The 22,126-nt window shown below is 44.6% G+C and overlaps 1 protein-coding gene across 3 annotated transcripts in view; it reads right to left on the bottom strand.

Annotated features, from left to right (window-relative positions):
• Window positions 1-20,659, bottom strand: part of NCF2 (neutrophil cytosolic factor 2) — a 50,361-nt gene extending 29,702 nt beyond the window's left edge. The window contains exons 1-3 of one of the 3 annotated variants that reach the window (XM_032291646.1): window positions 20,641-20,659; window positions 4,125-4,328; window positions 735-817 (exon numbers count right to left, since the gene is read on the bottom strand). In XM_032291646.1, coding sequence (XP_032147537.1) covers window positions 735-817; window positions 4,125-4,298 — 257 coding nt within the window. In that variant the 5' untranslated portion in view covers window positions 4,299-4,328; window positions 20,641-20,659. Of the gene's footprint in view, window positions 1-734; window positions 818-4,124; window positions 4,329-4,589; window positions 5,411-13,906; window positions 13,922-20,640 lie in introns of those variants that run through there. The other 2 variants (XM_032291647.1, XM_032291648.1) reach the window with 2 other exon arrangements.
• Between the last annotated feature and the right edge of the window lie 1,467 nt (window positions 20,660-22,126).

The following is a 22,126-nucleotide window of genomic DNA, read 5'->3' as shown; positions in this document are numbered from 1 at the left end:
CTAATTATTCTATGTTGACTATAAACAAACCTAAAAATGCAGATAGGGTGATAGAAGAAAATGGATTTTCCTATAATCCCACCATCCAGAGAGAATGACTGATAATATTTTGGTCTATGCCTTCCAGATTTTATTCCGTGATACAGAAATCGGACTATGCTATACGCACTGTTTTGAAATCTGTTTTTTAAGTTTAACATCTACCGTAAACTTTTCCTGTATGAGTACATATGCTACTTATTTATCTGTATTAATTTATTCTTATACATATAATGTTAGTTTGTATTCTCATTTTTGCAGCTGAGTTATATTTCTTCAAATGAATTGAAGCAGGTTTTGAAAATGCATTTTGCTGGGAGGAAGCCAGGTTTTGATGCATTTCATTATCAGCCCCATTCTGTGGCAGCTCAGTGCCTTATAGTAGCCCTCCATGGGCGACCCCGTCAGGGACACTGGTGGGGTGCCACACCAGCTGAGTATCAGGCCCATGGTGGTTACCTAGGCTCGTTGTGCCTATGATACAACTGATTTATAATCTGGTGGCAGGCCTGCCTTCCCTCCCCAGTGACAGCTTCTGCCTCACCTGCTGATTTATTGCATAACTGTCCCCAGAAGGGCCAGTCACATTTCCCAACTGGCTGGGAAGGTACTTCTCAAATACCATGTCCGCAGCACTGAGACCCCTTGGGTTTCTCTTTGAAATTCTCCAGTTGGTGCAACATTGAACCACTTACTTCTCTGTCTGGTAGTAGAGCATCCCTCGTTGGAAGTAAGCTACTGCCAAGTGCTTGTCTCGGTTAATGCTTCTGGAAAAGGCCTGCGGAGAGAAGGGATCAGCGATGGCCATGAAGCGGGGCAGTGAGGAAGTGTGAGATGAGCCACAGCTAACAGAGCCCTAGCCCCCTGCGGTGCCCGGCTCTCCTGTCTTCCCTCCTTGGCATCTCAAGGCCAACCCTGTGCTCTCACGGTGCACCTCACTCTCCTCTCACTTTTAGGAACTCGAGTCTGGGACAACAGCAGGCATTCCTTGTATCGTCATTCCAGTTCTGCTGTGGATCTACAAAACATTCCTGGAGCCATACCTATACCATCTGATTTCCTCTTTTCTTAGTCATATATGGCTTAGAAAAGCTACACAAGAATCCAATAATGGCCGGCTGTGGTTGCTCACGCCTGTAATCCTAGCACTTTGGGAGGCCAAGGCAGGTGGATCACTTGAGCCCAGGAGTTCAAGACCAACCTGGACAATATAGTGAGACCCCCATCTCTACGAAAAATTAAAAAATTAGTCAGGTGTGGTGGCGCATGCCTGTGGTCCCAGCTACTTGGGGGACTGAGGTGGTTGGATCGCTCAAGCCCAGGATGTGGAGACTGCCATGAGCTGTGACGGTACCACTGCACTCCAGCCTGGGCGACAAAGTGAGGCACCCTGTCTCAAAATAAAAAATCCAATGATACAAATAAAGACAAAGTAGGCTATGAGAGTGCAGATGTGAATGGATTATCACCAACAGAAATCTTACATTAGAAGAAAGACTAAAGCAATTTTCCCAAAGGATCTCATCATTTTAAAAATGGACCTGATGCTATGAAGCACCTTCTTTGTAATTGTCTCTGAACTTCTTTTCCGAGACTAGCATTCAGAATGGATAGTCTAGACATTTGCCTGATGCTAATCAGAAAAATACATATCCATATTTAAAATATAGTTAGTTATATTTAATGACCTCATTTCTGAGTTCCTTTTTCATTAGTGTATCTTTCATTTCTACTACTGCTGTTTTAATAACATAATTAGATAGAAGCTTTGAGCCAGTAGGCACAAAGTTCCTAAATCAGTACTTTAAAATCTTTGGTCCTCTATCTTTCATTCATATGAATTTGACCGCTATTCGCTCTAATTTCTTTGGGTTCTTGGAGTTTGAGCAGAGTACAATTTTACTGTGAAACAACGCAGTGAGACTGTGCTGTGAAGCGAAGGTAGCGTTTTTGGAGGTGATAAGGATGTGAAACAAAGATATAGTTCCTATTTAACACAACGGAGCAGCTTGTCCAGGAGAGTAGTAATTACGATTTATTGCTCCGTGGAAGATAAAAAAGATAGGAAAATAAGAGAAACTTCTTTGAAAAATGAAACTTAGCCAGGCGTCATGGTGCATGCATGTAATCCCAGCTATTCGGGAGGCTGAGGCAGGAGAATCACTTGAACCCAGTAGGCAGACGTTGCAGTGAGCTGAGATTGCACCACTGCACTCCAGCCTGGGAGACAGAGTGAGACTGTCTCTTAAAAAAAAAGAAAAACGAAACATCTTTTACACAAATATCTAATGGAATTATGAAATTCTAACCCTTGTTGCATTTCTTTTAGTCCTATGAATATATTAAACATTCAGTTTATTTTTTATTTTTTATTTTTTTTTATTTTTATTTATTTATTTATTTATTTATTTTTGAGACGGAGTTTCACTCATGTTACCCAGGCTGGAGTGCAATGGCGCGATCTCGGCTCACTGCAACCTCCGCCTCCTGGGTCCAAGCAATTCTCCTGCCTCAGCCTCCTGAGTAGCTGGGATTACAGGCACGCATCACCATGCCCAGCTAATTTTTTGTATTTTTAATAGAGACGGGGTTTCACCGTGTTGACCAGGATGGTCTCGATCTCTTGACCTCGTGATCCACCCGCCTCGGCCTCCCAAAGTGCTGGGATTACAGGCTTGAGCCACCGCGCCCGGCTAAACATTCAGTTTAAATAAAAAATAAAATTTACTGCAAATGAAAATAATTAAGATGTTATATAAATTATTACATTCGTTTACTAGACACACTTATTACATGAATAGTATACAATTAAAATGACAAGTAAGAATGCATATAAAATGCTACTAGGAAGGGTTCAAGCAGGTAGACAAAAGCAGAGGGAATGAGAAGGCTAGAAGCAGAGGAATGCCAGGAGAAGCAGAGCCCTGTGAGCCTGAAGGCCTGGGAGCTGAGAGGTGAGTGGTGGCCCACACAGCCTTGCCAAGGGTCCCACAGGCCAAGGCAGGAGACTACAGTGCCTGCTGGCATAGCTGTGCCAGACTAGCTGCCAATCTCTTCTCCCAGACAATGAGCACTTTGTGTGCATCAGCCCTCAGAATGTGTGGTGCTGTTCACTCAGCCTCCCAGCAGGTCCCCGAGAGGAGGTGGGGCCAATGTCCTCCCTCCAGCCAGAGGTGGAGAGCCCTGGCAGGCTCTGCCCTGGAGCCTGAGATTGGCTAGCCAAACTGTGTGAGGGCACTTCAGTCACTCCTCTGTCTTCCTGTCAGGAGGCTGTGGCTGAGGCTTGTTTACCTGCTGTCAAGAGCGTGGGAGCAACTAGTTCTTTGACGGACCTGGGGAATCAGCCAACTGTCCACACATCCACACCTGGCAAAGACTGGCAGTAAAGGGTAAAAATATTAACTAACTTTTAAACAGTGGTGTGCAGTTCCACAGGACATTAACAGTTTCGTGTCTCACTTAATTTCCATGATATTTAGAAATGCAGGAAGCTGAAAGCCAGACACTTGCGTAGGCTACCTAGCTTGCTTAAGACAAAGTCCAGAGCGAGGCAGAGGACCTGCTTGCCAGCCTCAGCATCCTTAATAGAGTCTCCTGCATAATTGATCAGAATTGTCACTTGGGATAAAATCTATTTTTAGTAAGTGCCTCCCTTAAATCTCTTGAGCAGGCGAAGTTGACACACATGAAAGTCTTGGAAAGCCAAAAGAGGTGGCTTACAATCAATAATGAGGTGTAAAGCCATGCGACAGTTAGAGATTCTGTGCCCAGAAGGAGTTCTGTGTAGAAGAAAATATGACGAGGGCAGCCTTCACAAAGGCGTTAAAGACACTTGTGGAATGATTTGAATTTAGAAGATGGAGAAAGAGGCAACCTTGGCTGCCCCTCAGAACCCCCTGAGAGCTTTAAAACTGGCCACCTGGGGCCCCTCCCAGACCAGTTAAATCAGGCTCTCTAGGGGTGGAGCTTAGCGAACTTTTGTTCTTTTCAATCTCCCCAGAGGTTAGGTTTCTGAAATGCCACGGGGTTGCGAATCATGATAACAAATGCATACAGGAGGCCCGGAAAGAGGCACCTCCACTCACCTTCTCGGCTTCAGTCATGTTTTTCAGGATGGTGTGCATGCAGCCGATGTTGAAGCAAATCCGGGAGTGGGGGTCCTGGACTGCACTGAAGGCGTCTAGGGCTCCTTTCCAGTCCTTCTTGTCAGCCGCCAGCACCCCTTCATTCCAGAGGCTGATGGCCTCCGCCAGGGACATGATCAGGTAGAAACCAGAAGGCCAAGAGAGCTGCCAGGAGACAGGGAGAGGACAGGTTGGGGCGTCTCCCCCAACAGTGCTGCCCTAGTGGCCCCCAAGGTGTTTACTTTCTGGGCCAGATGAGTAGAATGGGGCTCAGCCTCCCTTAAGATAACTTCTCAGTGTTGCAAATGTATCAGGAAATGTCCCCACCTTTTGGCAACTGACTCATAACCCTACCATGAGAAAGAAAAGGAAAGAAGCAGAGAGAGGGGGCGAGTGGGGGCGGAGTGTGGAGGAGAGAGGAAGTACATCAGATGCTGCCTGAAGGATCAGTTCCCCAAAATGCTTCTGCTCTGTCACCCAGCTCCTCCTCCCTCTCCCGCCCCTGTTTTGTGGCAGCTTCTGGCCAAAGCTCTGCTTCTAGAGCCAGGCCAACCTTGGCAGGTCGAGGCACTCTCCTGGTTATAGTCACAGGAAGCAGCCAAATGCCTAGGCATATAGGGGCAGGTCCCTGGCTGAACCCCACCTTCAAGCCAAAACAGCCTGAAGGCTGAAAGACTAGACTGCTGGTCCCAGATGAAACCCATGACCTAGAGTGAGAACTTTTGTTCCTGTTTGTCTGCCCTTTCCCAATTGATTCTTTCTGAATAATGCCTTTTCATCAATTGAATGTTGCCTTTTTCAGTACTACCTATGACCTGCCCCTCCCCTATTCTGAGCCCATAAAAGTCCCAGACTCAGCCACATTGGGGGGACTTTCCTACCTTTGAGTAGGGGAACCTCCCTGCATCCCCTTTCCACTGAAAGCCGTTTCATCACTCAATAAAACTTCCCACCTGGCTGAGTGGGCAGGCCATCTCCTGCAGTAGGTTGTGTGGCCCATTGAGGCCTGGGCAGGGTGTCACCAGCCAGAAGTCCCTGGCTTACAAAGCGACTGAAAAATAATCCTGTGTCACGGGGTCTTAATTTCCACACCCTTGCTAAATGGCAGTGGTGGACAAGAGGATAATTCTTTCCAGTCTTGAATGAATTCCTTGCTCACTTTTTCGTAATCCCATAGCTGTGTTAATATGTTAGTTTTTATCTTGAGCTGAAATTGTCATTAACAAATTTTTGAAACAAGATAGTCTTTGGATGAGATGAAATTGTCATTAACAAATTTTTGAGACAAGATAGTCTTTGGATGCCCATCTGGGCCTCAAATAACTTTTTTTTTTTTTTTTTTTGAGACAGAGTTTCACTCTTAATCTCAGCTCACTGCAACCTCCACCTCCTGGGTTCAAGTGATTCTCCTGCCTCAGCCTCCTAAGTAGCTGGGATTACAGGTGCCTGCCACCATGCCCAGCTAATTTTTGTAGTTTTAGTAGAGATAGGATTTCACCAAGCTGGACAGGCTGGTCTCAAACTCCTGACCTCAGGAGATTCACCTGCCTTGGCCTCCCAAAGTGTTAGGATTATAGGCGTGAGCCACTGCACCTGGCCAAAATAACAGTCCCATACAAACTCTGCTATTTACTTCATTTCCTGCATCTGTGCTAATTAGACTCATCGTGCTAATTCCTTTTTCTAGGCTGCCTTCTCCCATGTCTGCACCTTTAAACCCACCTTGCACAACATTCGAAAGCATGCTAAAATACCACCTTCCTTAACATACTGCCCTGAAATCCGTCCTGCCTGAAAGCTCTCAAACCCATGATCTTGCCTTTTGAACACCCAGGAAGTTCAGAGGGGACCAATTTCCTGCAAATGTCAAAATTGGGAGCCAGATATGACAGTGAATTATGACTTCTCCCATCCTCCTGTGAAAAACTGAAGAGATGAAGGTCCTGCATTGATGACTAATGAATTTACTAGTCTCTGAAAAAACAGATTTAAGAGTTCTTTCCTTGCTTTCCTGGAAAACCAAAAATCAGTAAAACCTCCCAGAGGAATAACTGTGGGTAAAGGGTATAGCCAATTTAGGTTACTAAAATCCTGGCTTCTTTTTAGGTAAAATGCATGTTTATAGGGGTCAAATACTTAGATGCAAACTCATATAGCTACTGAAAGAACTCACTCATTATCACCAAGCTTCCCCTAAAAGCCTGAAAATAAAACTTAAAAATGTATACATCACAATGCTTGTAGGATTGAAAGTGTGAGAATTAAGAAGACGTGTGTCTTGGCACAGATTGTTTTCCTGTGTTTATAAGGCCTTCCCAGCTTATTTCTTTGCCTGGCAAACTCCTACTCATCCTTCAAAGCCCGGTTTAAATGTCAGCAACTCTGTTAAATCTAGCCCCCAACTCCAGATAATAGGAGGATTTTTCCCTTCTTTGTACCACCTCTACCAAAACAGTCGCATCATACTTACTGCAATGTACCTCTTCATGGTAAATTGGGACCACGCCTTTTCATTCTAGGTTCTCTGGCACTGATACTCAATACATGATGAAGGGATGCATTCTAAAAGAAATTAGAAATCATTGGTAAGTGACCTGCAGGTAGCAGTGATGCCAGAAAGAGGTATTGCTATTCCATCTAGTGAATAATCAGGACTTGAATAGCACATTAATTATTCCTGAGAAAACCAAGTGGATCTGTAGCTGTTAGACTTTTTTAAAATGTTTTTGCTTTGTTATTATCCTACCCTGACACACAGAAATCTCCTTAGTCTGACCACCAAGGTTTTTCTAGCCCTATCCCCAGAACTTACCTTCACAGTCCCATACACACTCTGCTATTTACTTCATTTCCTGCATCTGTGCTAATTAGACTCGTCATGCTAATTCCTTTTTCTAGGCTGCCTTCTCCCATGTCTGCACCTTTAAACCCACCTTGCACAACCTTCGAAAGCATGCTAAAATACCACCTTCCTTAACACACTGCCCTGAAATCCGTCCTGCCTGAAAGCTCTCAAACCCATGATCTTGCCTTTTGAACTCCTGCATCTCCTTCTCTGCACCTCCCACGTGGCCCTGAATCACTCTTCACCAGTGTATGTGCATGCAAGTCTTAGCCCCTCAAATAGTCAGTGCCTTGGGAGGAAGTCCTGGGCTAACACATGTTTGTATCCCCAGGGCACTAGCAAAGCCAGTCATGCTCATCTCCATCCACTTTCCATCCCTGTCTTCTGTCAACACCCAGGCCAAGCCACCATCAGCTCCCGGGTGAACATTATAGTCTCCTAACATTTCTTTGCTTCTCCATCCAGATTGAGCTTTTAAAAACACAAGTCAGATCACTTCATGCCCCCATCTTTAACTCTTCTGTGCCTTGCACTGCTGTCAGGATGTAACCCGAGCTCCTTCCCATGGTGCAGGAAGCCCCCTGCCTGCTGCCCTGGGGTCATTCCATGTCATTTCCCCTCCTTCCCTCCCAGGAACTCCAGCTACACAGGCCTCTTTCATGGTCTCAGATGACCCAGCCTCTTCCCTCTGCCTGTAACACTCTTCCCCCAAGCCTGCCTGGCCAGTTCCTACTCATTTTTCACTTCCTCAGAGTGGCCTTTCTGAATCCACGACCTTGCTATGTGCATGGTTCTCTCTGATCACGTATTTGCCACAGTTTGTAATTGTATGTCATCTGTGACATTGTTCTGTCCCTCAATGTAGGGGCGGTCTATTTAATCATTACTTGATGTAGCTGTTCAGCCACTGTTCATTCGCCTTCCTCCTTTTAGTAGAACCCCAGTTCTGTTCAAGCCTCCAGTTTCCTGAAGCCATGAGAAGAAACAGTACTTGTTTCTCTACTAGACAGCATTGTGAGATGTGTCTGGAACATGACATGGCAGCTGTCTTGTGACCATGAAGAGAGACAGCTAAGAACAAGCCGCTGTCTGAAGGAAAAGAGAATGAAAAAATAAAAAGCTCAGACTCTTAATTATGTTGGTGAGCTGTGTTGCATCATCTGTTTTCTGCAAATCTGGCTTGGCACAGTGGCTCACATCTGTGATCACAACACTTTGGGAAGCTGATGTAGGAAGATCCCTTGAGGTCAGGAGTTTGAGATCAGCCTGGACAACAAAGCCAGACTCCATCTCTACAGAAAAAACTAAAAATTAGCCAGACATGGTGACACATGCCTGTAGCCCCAGCTACTAAGGAGGCTGAGGTGGGAGGATTGTTTGAGCTCAGGAGTTCAAAGGCTGCAGTGAGCGATGATCATGCCACTGCATTTCAGCCTGGGTGACAGAGCAAGACTCCATCTCTGAAAAGATAAAAATAACATTTTCTACAAATTTGAAGCTAATCTACCTTGGAATTTCTTGTTTGGTTAGATAATAAGTTTGTTTATTGTTTAAGTCATTCGAATCTAATTTTTTGTTAGTTATGGTTTAAAACGTTCTCACACACACACCACTGGATTCTTGGTACCTAGTACAGGGCTTGGAGTATAGCAGGTGTTCAATAAAAATTACTCGTTAAATAAAACTTGTTGAGAAATTGGTTGGGTAACTCAGTTGCATCTTCATGTTTTCAAAATTAGTCCAAAATCCTGAATAAGCAGGATTTGCATATGATTGGTTAACAGATTACAAACTACTGTTGTATGTATTTATTCAGCTGGAAGCTTAAGAACATTCCCAAGACCCTCCTTTTTTTTCTGAGGAAGAAGCCTGTAGAATCAAAATAAAATTCATTATTGCTGGGCACTCAGGAAATACCTCCTCTTTCCTGCTTTTAGAGTTTGGTGTTCTATCGCTCTTTAACTTTTTCTGGTACGTGAGGCTTCTTTCTTAAACTCCTCAAAGGATAGAACCATCTTGCGACTGTCCTTCAGTCTTTCACCATGTTTAGCATAGCCCCAGGGATGTCGTAGGTGCTCTGTAATCATTGGCTAACTAATTAAATGAACTGAAAAATGAGAAAATTGAATCCTACTTGGAAAAATATAATTTTGTAAAGTTTGTCAGTATCATGTTAGTTGCATAAAGTGAGGTACATTTAGACTAGCAGGGAAAAGAACACACTTTTTTGTCCTCAAACCTAACATTGAATGGATAGTTTTATTGAGTACAAGACAAGAAACCTTCAGGAGGTAGGCAGGAGACCTCATTTATTAGATATAAACCTGGCCTGGATTTCACATGGAGGATACAGAAAAGTTAGCAAGGGTCCTGTTGTTCAGCAATGCTGTTGAAATCCCCAGTGCTCAAAATCTTCTTTCTCCAGGAAGGCAAGTTAGTACTGTCTAATCTATCATTGGATTTGTTTTCCATTGCTGCATGACGAATTACTACAAACTTAATGGCTTAAAATAAAACACATGTACTATGTCACAGATTCATGGGTCAGGAGTCTGGGCACAGCTTAGTTGAGTCCTCTGCTCAGGGTCTCACAAGGTTATAGAGGTGTTATCCAGGCTGCATTGTCATCTAGAGACTTGAGAGGGGAAGCATCTGCTTCCAAGTTCCCGTGGGTTGTTACTGGAATTCATCTGTGGCTATAAAATTCATAAAAGCTTGCTTCTTCAAGACCAGCGATTAAGGCAGAGAAAATCTCTGCTTCATTAAGTCTCTAATTCTAGGCCCTCTTTTAAAGGGGTCACCTGATTAGATCAGGCCCACCCAGAGCATTCTCCCTTTTGATTAACTTAAAGCCAACTGCCTAGGGATGTTAATAATCTCTGCAAAAATACCTTCACCTTTGCCATGCTCTATTGATTAAAGGCAAATTACAGGTCTCTCCGACTCAAGGGGAGGGGATGACACAAAGGCAGGTATCATCAGGGGCCATCTTAGAATTCCACCTGCCACCCCTCATCAGTTCCAGTCTTCCCGGACTTACCAGTGAGGTTAATTATTCCTGCCATGTGCACTCAAGGAAGTTTCTCTCTACCTCTCCTAATGTGTGTTCAAGCACACATGATTGTAATTACTTGTTTAAGCGACTGTCTCTCAACTAGACTGTAAGACCCAGAAATACCAGATCTGTGTCTGATTTTTTCACTGTTATCTTTTGTGACGATCATGTGATGGATTTTTAACATATGTGTTAAATAACGATAACATGGAAGGTGCTTTTAAACTCAGTGTGATTACTTAACTTGCTTGGCTAATATATCTGTCCTAGTATCCTAGATGAAAATGAGGGCATGAATAATGCCTATTCATTTAAAGACTCCTCTTTATTATTAGGGTCTTTTTCATCTTTGTACCCTTTACACACATAATGTCTAGAACCTGCATAGGTGGGCATTCAGTAAAAGTTTGAATAAATGAATGAATGAAGGAAGGAAGGAAGGAATAGCAATTGAAGATCGGAATCTTGAGTGAAGCAAGTAAATACACTGGATCCTCGCTATAAATTGTCCTTTGACATTTCTCTGCAGATCCAAATCCTGTCCATCTGTAAAAGGTCAGCTTAGACTCACCTCCTACATGAAGACTTTCCTCAGCTAAGTTAGTCTTAATTTTCCTTTCTCTGAATTCCTATAGCATTTTATGATTAAACCCCAAAACACAAGCAACTCTATTACATTATCTATTTTCTACCTTATCTATCCAGCTAGCTATAAGTTCTTTGAGGGCAGGGAGAAGGCTTTCTATTTCTTTACATTTTCCACAGAACTGGCACCTAACACCTTATATCAAAGGCTTAATAAATATGTGCAGATCTAAAAAGTAAAAAAAGAAATCTGGCTGATGTGGTAGGATTCTAGTCCTGCATATCTTAGTAATGTTCCTTTTTGGATGCAATTGGCCTTTTCAGTGCTGTATTTTTCTTCTAGAGTACCCATTCATTAAAGTCAATCTAGTCATAGAGCCAGGGATCTCTTTTCCATGTGTTTAAAACTCCATAGGTTTTTTCCTTTAGGAAGATTCATGTCTCAGGATAGTTTATGTGTGTGTTTCCCAAGCCAGTGACTATCTAAGGGAAATGATGCTCTAACAACAGTTACTGATGTTGAAGGAGTAGAAACTGATCATGTCATTACACAAAAAAGCAGAGAGGAGCACAGAAGAGTTAGAAATGTGCCTCCTATTTAGCAAAACAGAATTTTTTTAAAAATTTAGATTCAAGAAGTACATGTGCAGGTTTGTTACATGGTATATTGTATGATGCTGAGATCTGGATTTCTACTGATCCTGTCACCCAAACAGTGAACGCAGTATCCAGTAGCTGGGTTTTCAACTCTTGCCCATCCCTCTCCTTTCCCACTTTTGGATTCTCCAGTGTCCGTTGTTCCCATCTTTCTGTCCATGTGTACTCAATGTTTAGCTAACACTTATAAGTGAGAACGTGCAAGATTAGATTTTCCACAAAACACAATTTTTAAAGATTCCCATTTCCTCTCCCTGTAGTGTCCCTAACAACAAAAACAGTGTCTGGACATATAATAAATATTTGCTGAATGACTGAATGAATGAATAAGTGAAGAGTGGACATCTATTAGGGTATGTGCCTCTCTCTTCTCTGGGAACTGCCTGAGTCCTGGCTGATTGGACCACGGTGGGCGTCTGATAAGCTGGCCTCATTAGGTTACGTCTCCTGTGAATCAGGATTTAGGACTGACAGATGTATAAACTTAGGGGCTGTGGTTCTACTGTGCTGTGCCCCGAGGCCCAGGAAAGCAGAGGAAGCCAGACTACTCAGAGAGAATGGAACAGATGTGCAGCAAGGAGCAGAGACAGGAGATGGAGAAACTTTCCAGCCTTCGGTTCCAGCCTTTCCTTTGCCCCATCCAAATTCCTGCCCCAAGCTTAGACCCTTGCAATAAATGTCAGTGTTTGCTTAAGTTTGCTCTAGTTAGTTTTGTTGTATGCTGAAAATAGACTTGACTAGTACAAAGTGAAAAACAGACGTCGGTCCCTGGGCCAAGACTCTAAAATAATTGATTGCTGAAGAGAGAGAGGAGATTCTCAGACACAAACACAACCATGTGCTACTCAGGAATCCAGAGATGAGGGAAATTGGGAGGCAATGAGACTCCCCTAAGAATGCTCTGCAGAGGCCAGACATGCACAGATGATGGAAGGCATGGCTCCCGACCAAGGAGAAATCCAAATGCTTGGCAGAGGCCAAAGGCAGGGTATAAGGAAAGACAAAGCCCAGAGTGAGCTGAGGCAGAAAAAAAATATTACTAAGGACAGCACAAAGGTCTTTTTAGTGACAGAGGAAGAAGGGCAGCGAGAGTCATGGCTTGGTGGAGATGGCGTCGCTTTCACAGATCTCAGGGAGAAAGCAGAGCTGCTCAGCTCCTATTTTGCTTCCAGCTTTACAGCGAATTGAAGACCCAGACACAGGTTGGTGAGAAAGTTGCTAGCTGCTTTAAAGAAATTCGTTTTATCAAATGAAGACTCAATCAATTCTAGGAATCGACAGAATTTGCAAGTGTGATCCCTAAAATCTTATCAGTATTGAGATTCAGGAAGCCAGGATGGATGGGCAAGTGTGAGTCTAGCTTTCTAAAAGCTGTGAATTAGAAATGATATCAAAGACTTATGGGCTGAGCTCTGGAAATAATTATAAAATATAGATTATTAAACAAAGGCATTTACAAACCAAAAGGAAGCTATTACCTTTGGAACTAGCATGAGTTTACTAAAAATAAGCCAGGTCAAAACAAACTTTTGACCAGGTGCAGTGGCTCATGCCTGGAATCCTAGCACTTTAGGAGACTGAGGTGGGAGGATTTGCTTGAAACCAAGATTTTGAGACCACCCTGGGAAACATAGCAAGATCCTGTCTCTACTTAAAATAAAAAATTAGCTGGGTGTCATGGTGAGCACCTGCAGTCCTAGCTAACCAGGAGGTTGAAGAAGGAGGATTGCTTGAGCCCAGGAGTTTGAGGCTGCAGTAAACTATGATTGCACCACTGTACTGCAGCCTGTGAACAGAGTAAGACCTTGTCTCTAAAAACAAAAACAAAACAAAAGAAAACTTTTTTTTTTTGAGATGGAGTCTTGCTATGTCACCTAGGCTGGAATGCAGTGGCACTATCTCAGCTCACTGCAACCTCTGCCTCCCGGGTTCAAGTGATTCTCCTGCCTCAGCCTCCCAACTAGCTGGGATTACAGGCAAGCACCACCATGCCTGGCTAATTTTTTATGTTTTTAGTAGAGACAAGGTTTTGCCATGTTGGCCAGGCTGGTCTCGAACTCCCGACTTCAGGTGATCTGCCCACCTTAGCCTCCCAAAGTGCTGGGATTACAGGAGTGAGCCACTGCACCCCACCCTCTTTTCCTTTTTTTGAGAAGACTTCCCTGATAGGTGAATTGGGAAGGTGCCATCTGCCAATATCAGTAAGATATTTGGCCCAGATATTCCTTAGACAATTTACTTGGCTAAACATTATGTCCACTGAATCTTCTTAACATATTAATGTCACCTTGTGCTTTTACCCTTTCTCTAAATATCTTGGATCAGATTCACAAATAGCTCAAAGTTTGGAGAGAGTATCAACATGTACATCAAAATTAAAATATTTCCTGACTCACATGATTCACAAAAGCTCCAAATGTAGTTTGATAAAGACAAATGTAAGACCGGACATGGTGGCTCACGCCTGTAATCCCAGCACTTTGGGAGGCCAAGGTGGGTGGATCACCTGAGGTCAGGAGTTTGAGAGCAGCCTGGCCAACATGATGAAACCCCATCTCTACTAAAAAAATACAAAAATTAGCTGGGTATGGTGACATGCACCTGTAGTCTCAGCTACTTAGGAGTCTGAGGCAGGAGAATTTCTTGAACTTGGCAGGCGGAGGTTGCAGTGAGCTAAGATCATGCCATTGCACTCCAGCCTAGGCAACAAAAGCCAAAACTCTGTCTCAAAAAACAAAACAATACAAAAAAAGACAAATGTAAAGATCTGCTCCTAAGTAAAAAAACCCAACTGCCCAAACATCAGAAGATGACAATTCTTGACAATTCTTAAAAGTGTGCATCAGAAGAGGGCCTAGCCATTTGGGTTGACTGCAAGCTCAGTGTGAGTCAACAGAATCATGTGGTTGCCAAAACAGCTAATGCAATCTTAGGCTGCATTAACAGAAGTGCACCCAGCTCTTGCGTCAGATGGTTCTTGACTCAACCACCCACCCCACCCAGAGACCTGGGTAATCTCTCCATTGGCCAGAGGAGGAAACTGGCACCAATTCCCCAACTTGAAAAAAACGCTTACAGATCATCTTCTGTTCATAGCAACTATTATCTGTCATACAGGGCTCCTACCCTGAACTGATCAGTGTTCACACCCATTTCCCCAGAATTCTTGGCTCGGATTAGAAGACATTGTCTAGAGAGTCTTTTTTTTTTTTTTTTGTGGGGGACGGAGTTTCGCTCTTGTTACCCAGGCTGGAGTGCAATGGCGCGATCTCGGCTCACCGCAACCTCCGCCTCCTGGGTTCAGGCAATTCTCCTGCCTCAGCCTCCTGAGTAGCTGGGATTACAGGCACGCGCCACCATGCCCGGCTAATTTTTTGTATTTTTAGTAGAGACGGGGTTTCACCGTGTTGACCAGGATGGTCTCGATCTCTTGACCTCGTGATCCACCCACCTCGGCCTCCCAAAGTGCTGGGATTACAGGCTTGAGCCACCTCGCCCGGCGAGAGTCTTTATTTCAGTCTTTTTTTCCGTCTGGTCACAGTTCGACTACCAATGCAGACGTGGCTTGTGCATTCTCCACCAGGAGATACAGCCTCTTCACTCTGGGGCTTAGACTCTTTCCCGGGCTTCAGGACGGTCAGCAACATGGCCCTCATCAGCAGATCATCTGACAGAAGAGCCTCCCGGAATGATGGGGTCCTCCACTTTCTTCTCAGCACTAGGGCTGGACCTAGCTTTTCCAGGACTTTAGCCTACTTGACAGAGCTTGACAGCGCACAGCCACGCCGTCATCCCATTCATGTGAGCACCAGGCAGGGAGGTGAGGTGACAACATCAGAGCTATGGTTCCCCATGCAGGGATCTATCCCATCAGTAGAAGTGATCAATAGTGAGATCATTTTAGGCACTACATGGACACACATTTTTATCATAATATGTATTGTTTTCTTTTAGTTCCTTAATTGTTTTGGGAAAATAATATATTCACATGGTTCAAAAATTAACAAATACGAAAAATTTTCCTCCTCTCATTGTCAAACTCTTCTTGCCCATCAGAAACACTTTTATTAGTTTGCTGGCATTCTTCCCTCAGATAAGGTTTTAAGCGTATACAAATGTAGACCCTCTGTCCCCTCCTCTTCTAGGCACATATCATTAGATATACAATTCTGCATCTCACTCTTTAATAATAGTCGCTTATCAGTACATGGAAAGCTTCCTCATTCTTTGTTTATGGCTGCATAATTTTCTGTTGTATAATGAGAGCCCCATTTTCCAATTCCAATACAGTGTCTCCAAGAGCATGCTATCATCATTGTATTTTGACGAATGTTCTTGTATATACACCATTTCACACATCTGTGAACATATTTATAGGATAAACTTATAGAAGTAGAATAACTGAATCAGAGTGTTTATTTATTCTAATGTACATTTTTTAAAAAGTATAGCTAGCACACCAAATCCACAATTTCATTATTAGCATTTTTTATAATGAGGGTACATTTTAAAATGGAAATCAGTGAGAGAAAAATATTAAGCAAACTCAGCATTGATAGTTTGAAAATACTGTATGGCTAAAATTTATGGAAGCAGTAAGTAAAGGGCTAGAGTTTGAGAAATACTTATCCAGAACAGAATTATCACATTCCCTACCAGAAGCTCCTAAAGTCTATATTTCTTACAGCGTTCAAAGGTGTCACAGGTAGAGCACCGGGAAAGAGAGAGCTTTGGAGTCAAGAGATTTGGGTTTGAAGCTTGACTTTCCCATAGCTGGCTGTGGGTCTTGCAGCCTCACTCTTCTTCTATGGAAAGGTGTGTTGCCTGATGGCTATTATAATTCAGCTATTCTGAGTGAATATTTGTCCTGCCTAGCACTTTTCCCTTTCAACACGCCTTCTCTGTAAACACATTTATGATGAGCCTGAAATTAAGCCAGATACAATATGTAATCAAGTGTGACCTGTGCAGTCACACAGGGGCCCATGCTTATAATGTCCTCACCCTTGCTTTATTTCTTTGCTGTCACCATCTTAAAAATCTGAATAATTCAGAACAAGAGGCCCATATTTTCACTTTGCAAATTCTGTAACCACTCACACACGGCCTCCTCCCTCCTATCATCCACCTCCACCTACCACCTACCAACTGTCTCCTATTGCTCTTGAAGGTTGCTGCTGTATGGAGCCTCCCATTCTTGGGGCCATCTAAGGAGGCTAAATCTTGGTGACTTCTACTGCAGTCTGGGGTCCCTTCTGCTGACACCGTCTGTCCTAGTGCTTCCTCTCTCATGGCCTTCTTTATAGGACGCTGTCAATGCCACTCAGGAGAGTGGCTTTGGGAGGCTAGTACCAACTTCCCCTGGGTATTCTGGGGGGGGGGGTCTTCACTGGTAAGAGCCTGGGTCTGGAGGCACCTCGGTGATTTTTTCCCCATTGGGCCCCTGAGCTCCATAGAAGCCCTAACTGCCTGCGCCTTTTTTATTCTGTGTTCAGACCAACGAAGCATCATGCTTGGAGTCTGAAATCCTGGATTCAAATCCTGACTGTGTCTTGTGTTACTCGAGTGAACTTTCACAAGTCCCTCAAATTCTCAAAAGCTTCAGTTTCCTCATCTGCAAAGTGATTATAGAATAATGCCTAACTTGCTGGCTTATTGTGAGACTGAAATTTATGACCGAAAGTGAACACAGCTTTTGTTTGTTTCATGGAGTGCTGATCCTCTCTCCTGACATTCCCACCTCCTACTCCAGGCTGACTTGAGCAAAGGGCTTGTAGAGTGCTGGGTGCCACCTCCTCAGCTGGCCTGCGGACACTCAATTCCACCCTGTCCAAACTCCAAGCAGTTTTCTCTCAGCTGCAGTTTGCTCTGTAACCATTTTCTCCTTAGAATTCCTAGCATGCAAAAGCTTTGCAGAATAGTTAACCACACTGCAGTACTATTAAAGCCATATGGTTCATGACGTTGTGTCCAGGGTCATTAAATGCTGTGGAGTCCCGTTTAACACAGAACACTGGACTTTTTTACTTTAGAATTGATTGTCATTTGTCACTAAATACAGTTTATCATATCTCCCTGTCTTCCTGTTTGGATTGTCTGCTTAGTACAATCTGCTTAGTAGGTGAACATCTCTCTCTCTCTCTATATATATATATATATATTTCTCTCTCTCTCTCTCTCTCTCCCTTTTTCTTTTGAGATGGAGTTTTGTTCTTGTCACCCAGGATGGAGTGCAATGGCATGATCTCGACTCATTGCAACCTCCGCCTCCCAGGTTCAAGCAGTTCTCTTGCCTCAGCCTCCCCAGTAGCTGGGACTGCAGGTGCCTTCCACCACACCCAGCTAATTTTTGTATTTTTTTTTTTTTTTGAGACGGAGTTTCGCTCTTTTTACCCAGGCTGGAGTGCAATGGCGCGATCTCAGCTCACCGCAACCTCCGCCTCCTGGGTTCAGGCAATTCTCCTGCCTCAGCCTCCTGAGTAGCTGGGATTACAGGCACGCGTCACCATGCCCAGCTAATTTTTTGTATTTTTAGTAGAGACGGGGTTTCACCGTGTTGACCAGGATGGTCTCGATCTCTTGACCTTGTGATCCACCCGCCTCGGCCTCCCACAGTGCTGGGATTACAGGCTTGAGCCACCGCGCCCGGCTAATTTTTGTATTTTTAATGGAGACAGGGTTCCCCCGCATTGGCCAGGCTGGTCTCAAATTCCTGACCTCAGGTGATCCACCTGCCTTGGCCTCCCAAAGTGTTGGGATTACAGGCGTGAGCCACCGTGCCCAGCCATGGACATCTCTTTATTACATCCACTGCTCTTCCAGACTCTCTCGTGCTTTCTCCTTCCACTCCTGATCACTGGGACATGGAATGGTGGAAGGAAGATGGGGGACAGGTGTTTCGAATTCTAGAGAAGTGGTTTCTAGCAGGTCAAAGAAACATATAAGAAGCTATTGCAATACTTCAGGTTAGAAATAATGCTAAGGCAGCCACAGGAAGAGAGGATGGATGTAGCTAAATGCCAAAGGCAACGTGGCATTTCATGTGGAGAAAAAGGAGAGTGACTGGCAGGCTGGTGACACCCATGGCTGCCACAGGAAATGGAGTGGTGACCTCATCTACCCCTACAATTTTATACAAGTGACTCTCAAGGCAAGCTTCTGGCCATATTGTCTCTGCAGAGCAGAAATCTGAAGACAACTGATACGGCCTTTAATAGATGGGGACTAAACTTTGGGGAGGCCCTAGTTAAGACTGCTGGAGCCCTGGGTGGGGACTGTGGGCAAGTGTCAGAGAGGCAGGAGGAGAGTGACAGCACTGTGGTCAGCCACATCTGACTCAGCTCTTCAAGGAGGGAGGTTGACGGTGTGGAGGGCTAGGGGAGGGGAGGGGAGCCGAAGGCCATGGTGAGGTCACGGCACAGAGCAGTGGGCAGAGGAGGCAGAGGTCAGGGTGTGAAGAGCCGAGGAGACAGTGGGGGCTGAGAGGATAAAAGGCTGGCTGCTCTCCCTGAACTTGGAAAAGGAATAAATTATGCTGCCCACAGGTGAAGTAGCGCAGGGAGAAGGGGGACCCCGGGTCTGCAGCCCCCGCCCCTCTGCCTGTGTCTTCCTCACACGGGGCTCCCAAGCCTGTGCAGGCCCGAGTCTTTCTGAAACTTTGGTCAATCTGTGGTAACACCTTTGCCGTGATGAAACATGTTTTTTCTTCTCCTTTCTGCATCTGCATTAGCTGCTTTCCTCCTGAACAGAACTCAGCAGCTAAACTAGGCTAAACCCCAACTCATTTCCAACAGAGTTCACCAAATAAGCCGAGAAATGCCGAGGGCCTCGCGGGGATCAGTGTCAAGTCACAGGGACTCCAGGGGCTCTTCAGAGCCTAGCTGCAAGGGGCCGAGGTCTGAGGTAAAGAAGCAGCCATGTTCACATGCAGTTCCCCTCCTCTGGACACAGATGTTTGAATGTAGGACGTGCCTCAAAGGCAGCACGGATGTGGAGAGGAAGTGAGGGCTGCAGCCTACCAGTGTAGTCCTCCCCAAACTGGTGTGCGGAAGTGGGGAGGGTACAGGTCTACCCATGTTCTCACCTTACCTTAGAGAAGGTTGGGGAACAGAAGGCTGAAACCAGCTGTGTGCAGAGTTCTCAGGCCTCTGCCAAAAACGAGCAGGACCTGCCTGACACCATCTCTTCTTTCTCTCTCTCTCTTTTTTTGAGACAGAGTCTTACTCTGTCACCACCAGGTTGGAATGCAGTGGCCTGATCTCAGCTCACTGCAACCTCCACCTCCTGGGTTCAAGCAATTCTCCTGCCTCAGTCTCCTGAGTAGTGGGATTACAGGTATGTACCATCACCCCTGGCTAATTTTTGTATTTTTAGTAGAAATGGCGTTTCACCATGTTGTTCAGGCTGGCCTTGAACTCCTGACCTCATGATCTGCCTGCCTCCGCCTCCCAAAGTGCTGGGATTACAGGCATGGGCCATCACGCCTGGCACAACCTCTTCTTTCCACTGTCACTGCCCATTGTCATGTGGCTCCCCAAAGGTGAGCCTGAGTCCATATTTGCAAGCTTTGCCCTGAAGACAATTGTATCTCTGATTGCCGTGGCTCCAGAGGCTTAGAATCCTTCAGGGGCAGGTGAGGTCCTGGCAGTAACAGTTACTCTCTATGAGTTCTTAGGTGCCAAGAAAGCTTTCAAGTGCTTGACACGCATCATTTCATTTGTTCCTTATGCAAATCCATTGATAGTAAAATAAGCTAATTTTTAGGTTAAGTTTAATCACTTGTTTAAGGTTCTAGACCTCATAAATGATGAGGATTAAATCCAGGTTTGACTCTAAAGCCAAGCTCTGCTCTGCAAAGAAGAGGGAAAGAGAAATCGCCACCTCCCCAGCATTTCACTGAATCTGAATACGTTTCATAATTTTTTTTTCCCTAGAATCCAAAGCATGTGAAAGACATTTCAGCTGTAAACCTGGTTATGTTTTCCTATTAAGAACAAATAAACACAATGGACCAGGCACAGTGGCTCACGCTTGTAATCCCACCACTTCGGGAGGCCAAAGTGGGCAGATCACTTGAGCCCAGGAGTTCAAGACCATTCTGGGCAACATGATGAAACTCCATCTTTACTGAAAATATAAAAATTAGCCGGATGTGGTGGCATCCACCTGTAGTTCCAGCTACTCAGGGGGCTGAGGCAGGAGGATCGCCTGAGCCTTGGGAAGTTGAGGCTGCAATGAGCCATGATCGGGCCACTGTATTCCAACCTGGGTGACAGAGGCCTTTTCTCAAAAAATACACAAGCAAACAAACAACAAAAGCAGAGATCTTTACTTACTTGGGAGGCTGAAGTGGGGGGATCTTGTACACGTGGGAGGTTGAGGTTGCAGTGAGCCATGATCATGGCACTACATTCCAGCCTGGGTGACAGAGTGAGACCCTGTCTAAAACAAACAAAAGACAAAAGAAAATGTAGGCAGAGGAGCTGATTGTCCTGCTCTTTAACAGTAGGACTGGAGTTTGGTGCCGTCTAGCTTTCCTGAGATTATTTGTGAAACTACAAATAAAGTCCTGCTAAGGTAATTTGCCAAAGTCACACAGAGACAAACTCGACTGCTAGATTTTCTCTGCCTGAGGAAGGAGCAGGTGAATCTTGGCACCCTGGGACTTTCATTTTAACTCTGGAGAAATCTGTGTAACCTGCTGATATTCCCACTGAGCTGTTTTCAGATTCTAGGTTCTAGAGCAACCTGGGTACCAGCTGGAGACCCAGACACACAATGGGGCTGGCCCACCGGGCCTGAGGAAGAGCACTACACAGTTCACAAACAGGAAATGTCCTTTCACACAGAGGGCTTTTTTTTTTTTTCTCAAGATAGAGTTCTGTCTGAGGAACAAAAAAATGTGTTTAGTTGACCATGAAGTAGCTTTAAATATCAGATACTTCCTACTCAATTCAGGTAACTAATTAACAAATTGGCATTTCCTTATATCTTTAGGCCAAATGGTCATGCTTTAAGTTTAGCAATTCAAGGTCTAGCAATTCACTTTCATTTGTTTATGCAAAATTCACAATGCTGTATCTCTGCAGTAACTATTCATTAATATCTTCTAAACTACATTGTAATCTCTCATCAATCCTTATTCTCGCTGATGTTTTAACTAAGAAAAGAAAAAGAACTGAAATCCAGGGTTGATGGCAAACTTAGTTAAGTCCTCAAATAATTACAAAGCACCAATTCGCATATGGCAGTGGTCTCTTGAGCAAAAACTAGGATGTCATCCTTGCCCCAAAAAAGTTTATATGTAACTCGAGATTATCTGTAGAAGGGCTGGGGGAAAACATTCAGTGAACAATGGTAGGCCAAATGAAAATACAATAGATGGCTGTGCGCGTTGGCTCACGCATGTAATCTCAGCACTTTGGGAGGCCGAGGCAGGTGGATCACCTGTGCTCAGGAGCTTGAGACCAAACTGGCCAACATGGTGAAACTCCATCTCTACTAAAAATACAAAAATTAGCCAGGTGTGGTGGTGCGCACCTGTAATCTCAGCTGCTTGGGAGGCTGAGGCAGGAGAATTGCTTGAGCCTAGGAGGCGGAGGTTGTAGTGAGCTGAGATTGCACCACTGCACTCCAGCCTGGGCGACAGAGTGAGATCCATCTCAGAAAAAAAAAAAAAAAATACAGCAGTCCCTCGTTATCTGCAGGGGATGCATTCCAAGACCCCTAGCGGATCCCTGAAACCTCAGATAGTACCAAGCCTTACATACACTATGTTTTTTGCTGTATAGTAATGGGTAGGGTGCATATACAGTGTGGATA

Source organism: Sapajus apella, unplaced genomic scaffold (genome assembly GCF_009761245.1).
Source record: "Sapajus apella isolate SASKATOON/1434 unplaced genomic scaffold, GSC_monkey_1.0 scaffold25, whole genome shotgun sequence".
Classification (NCBI taxonomy): domain Eukaryota; kingdom Metazoa; phylum Chordata; class Mammalia; order Primates; family Cebidae; genus Sapajus; species Sapajus apella.
This window is presented reverse-complemented; position numbering and strand designations above follow the sequence as displayed.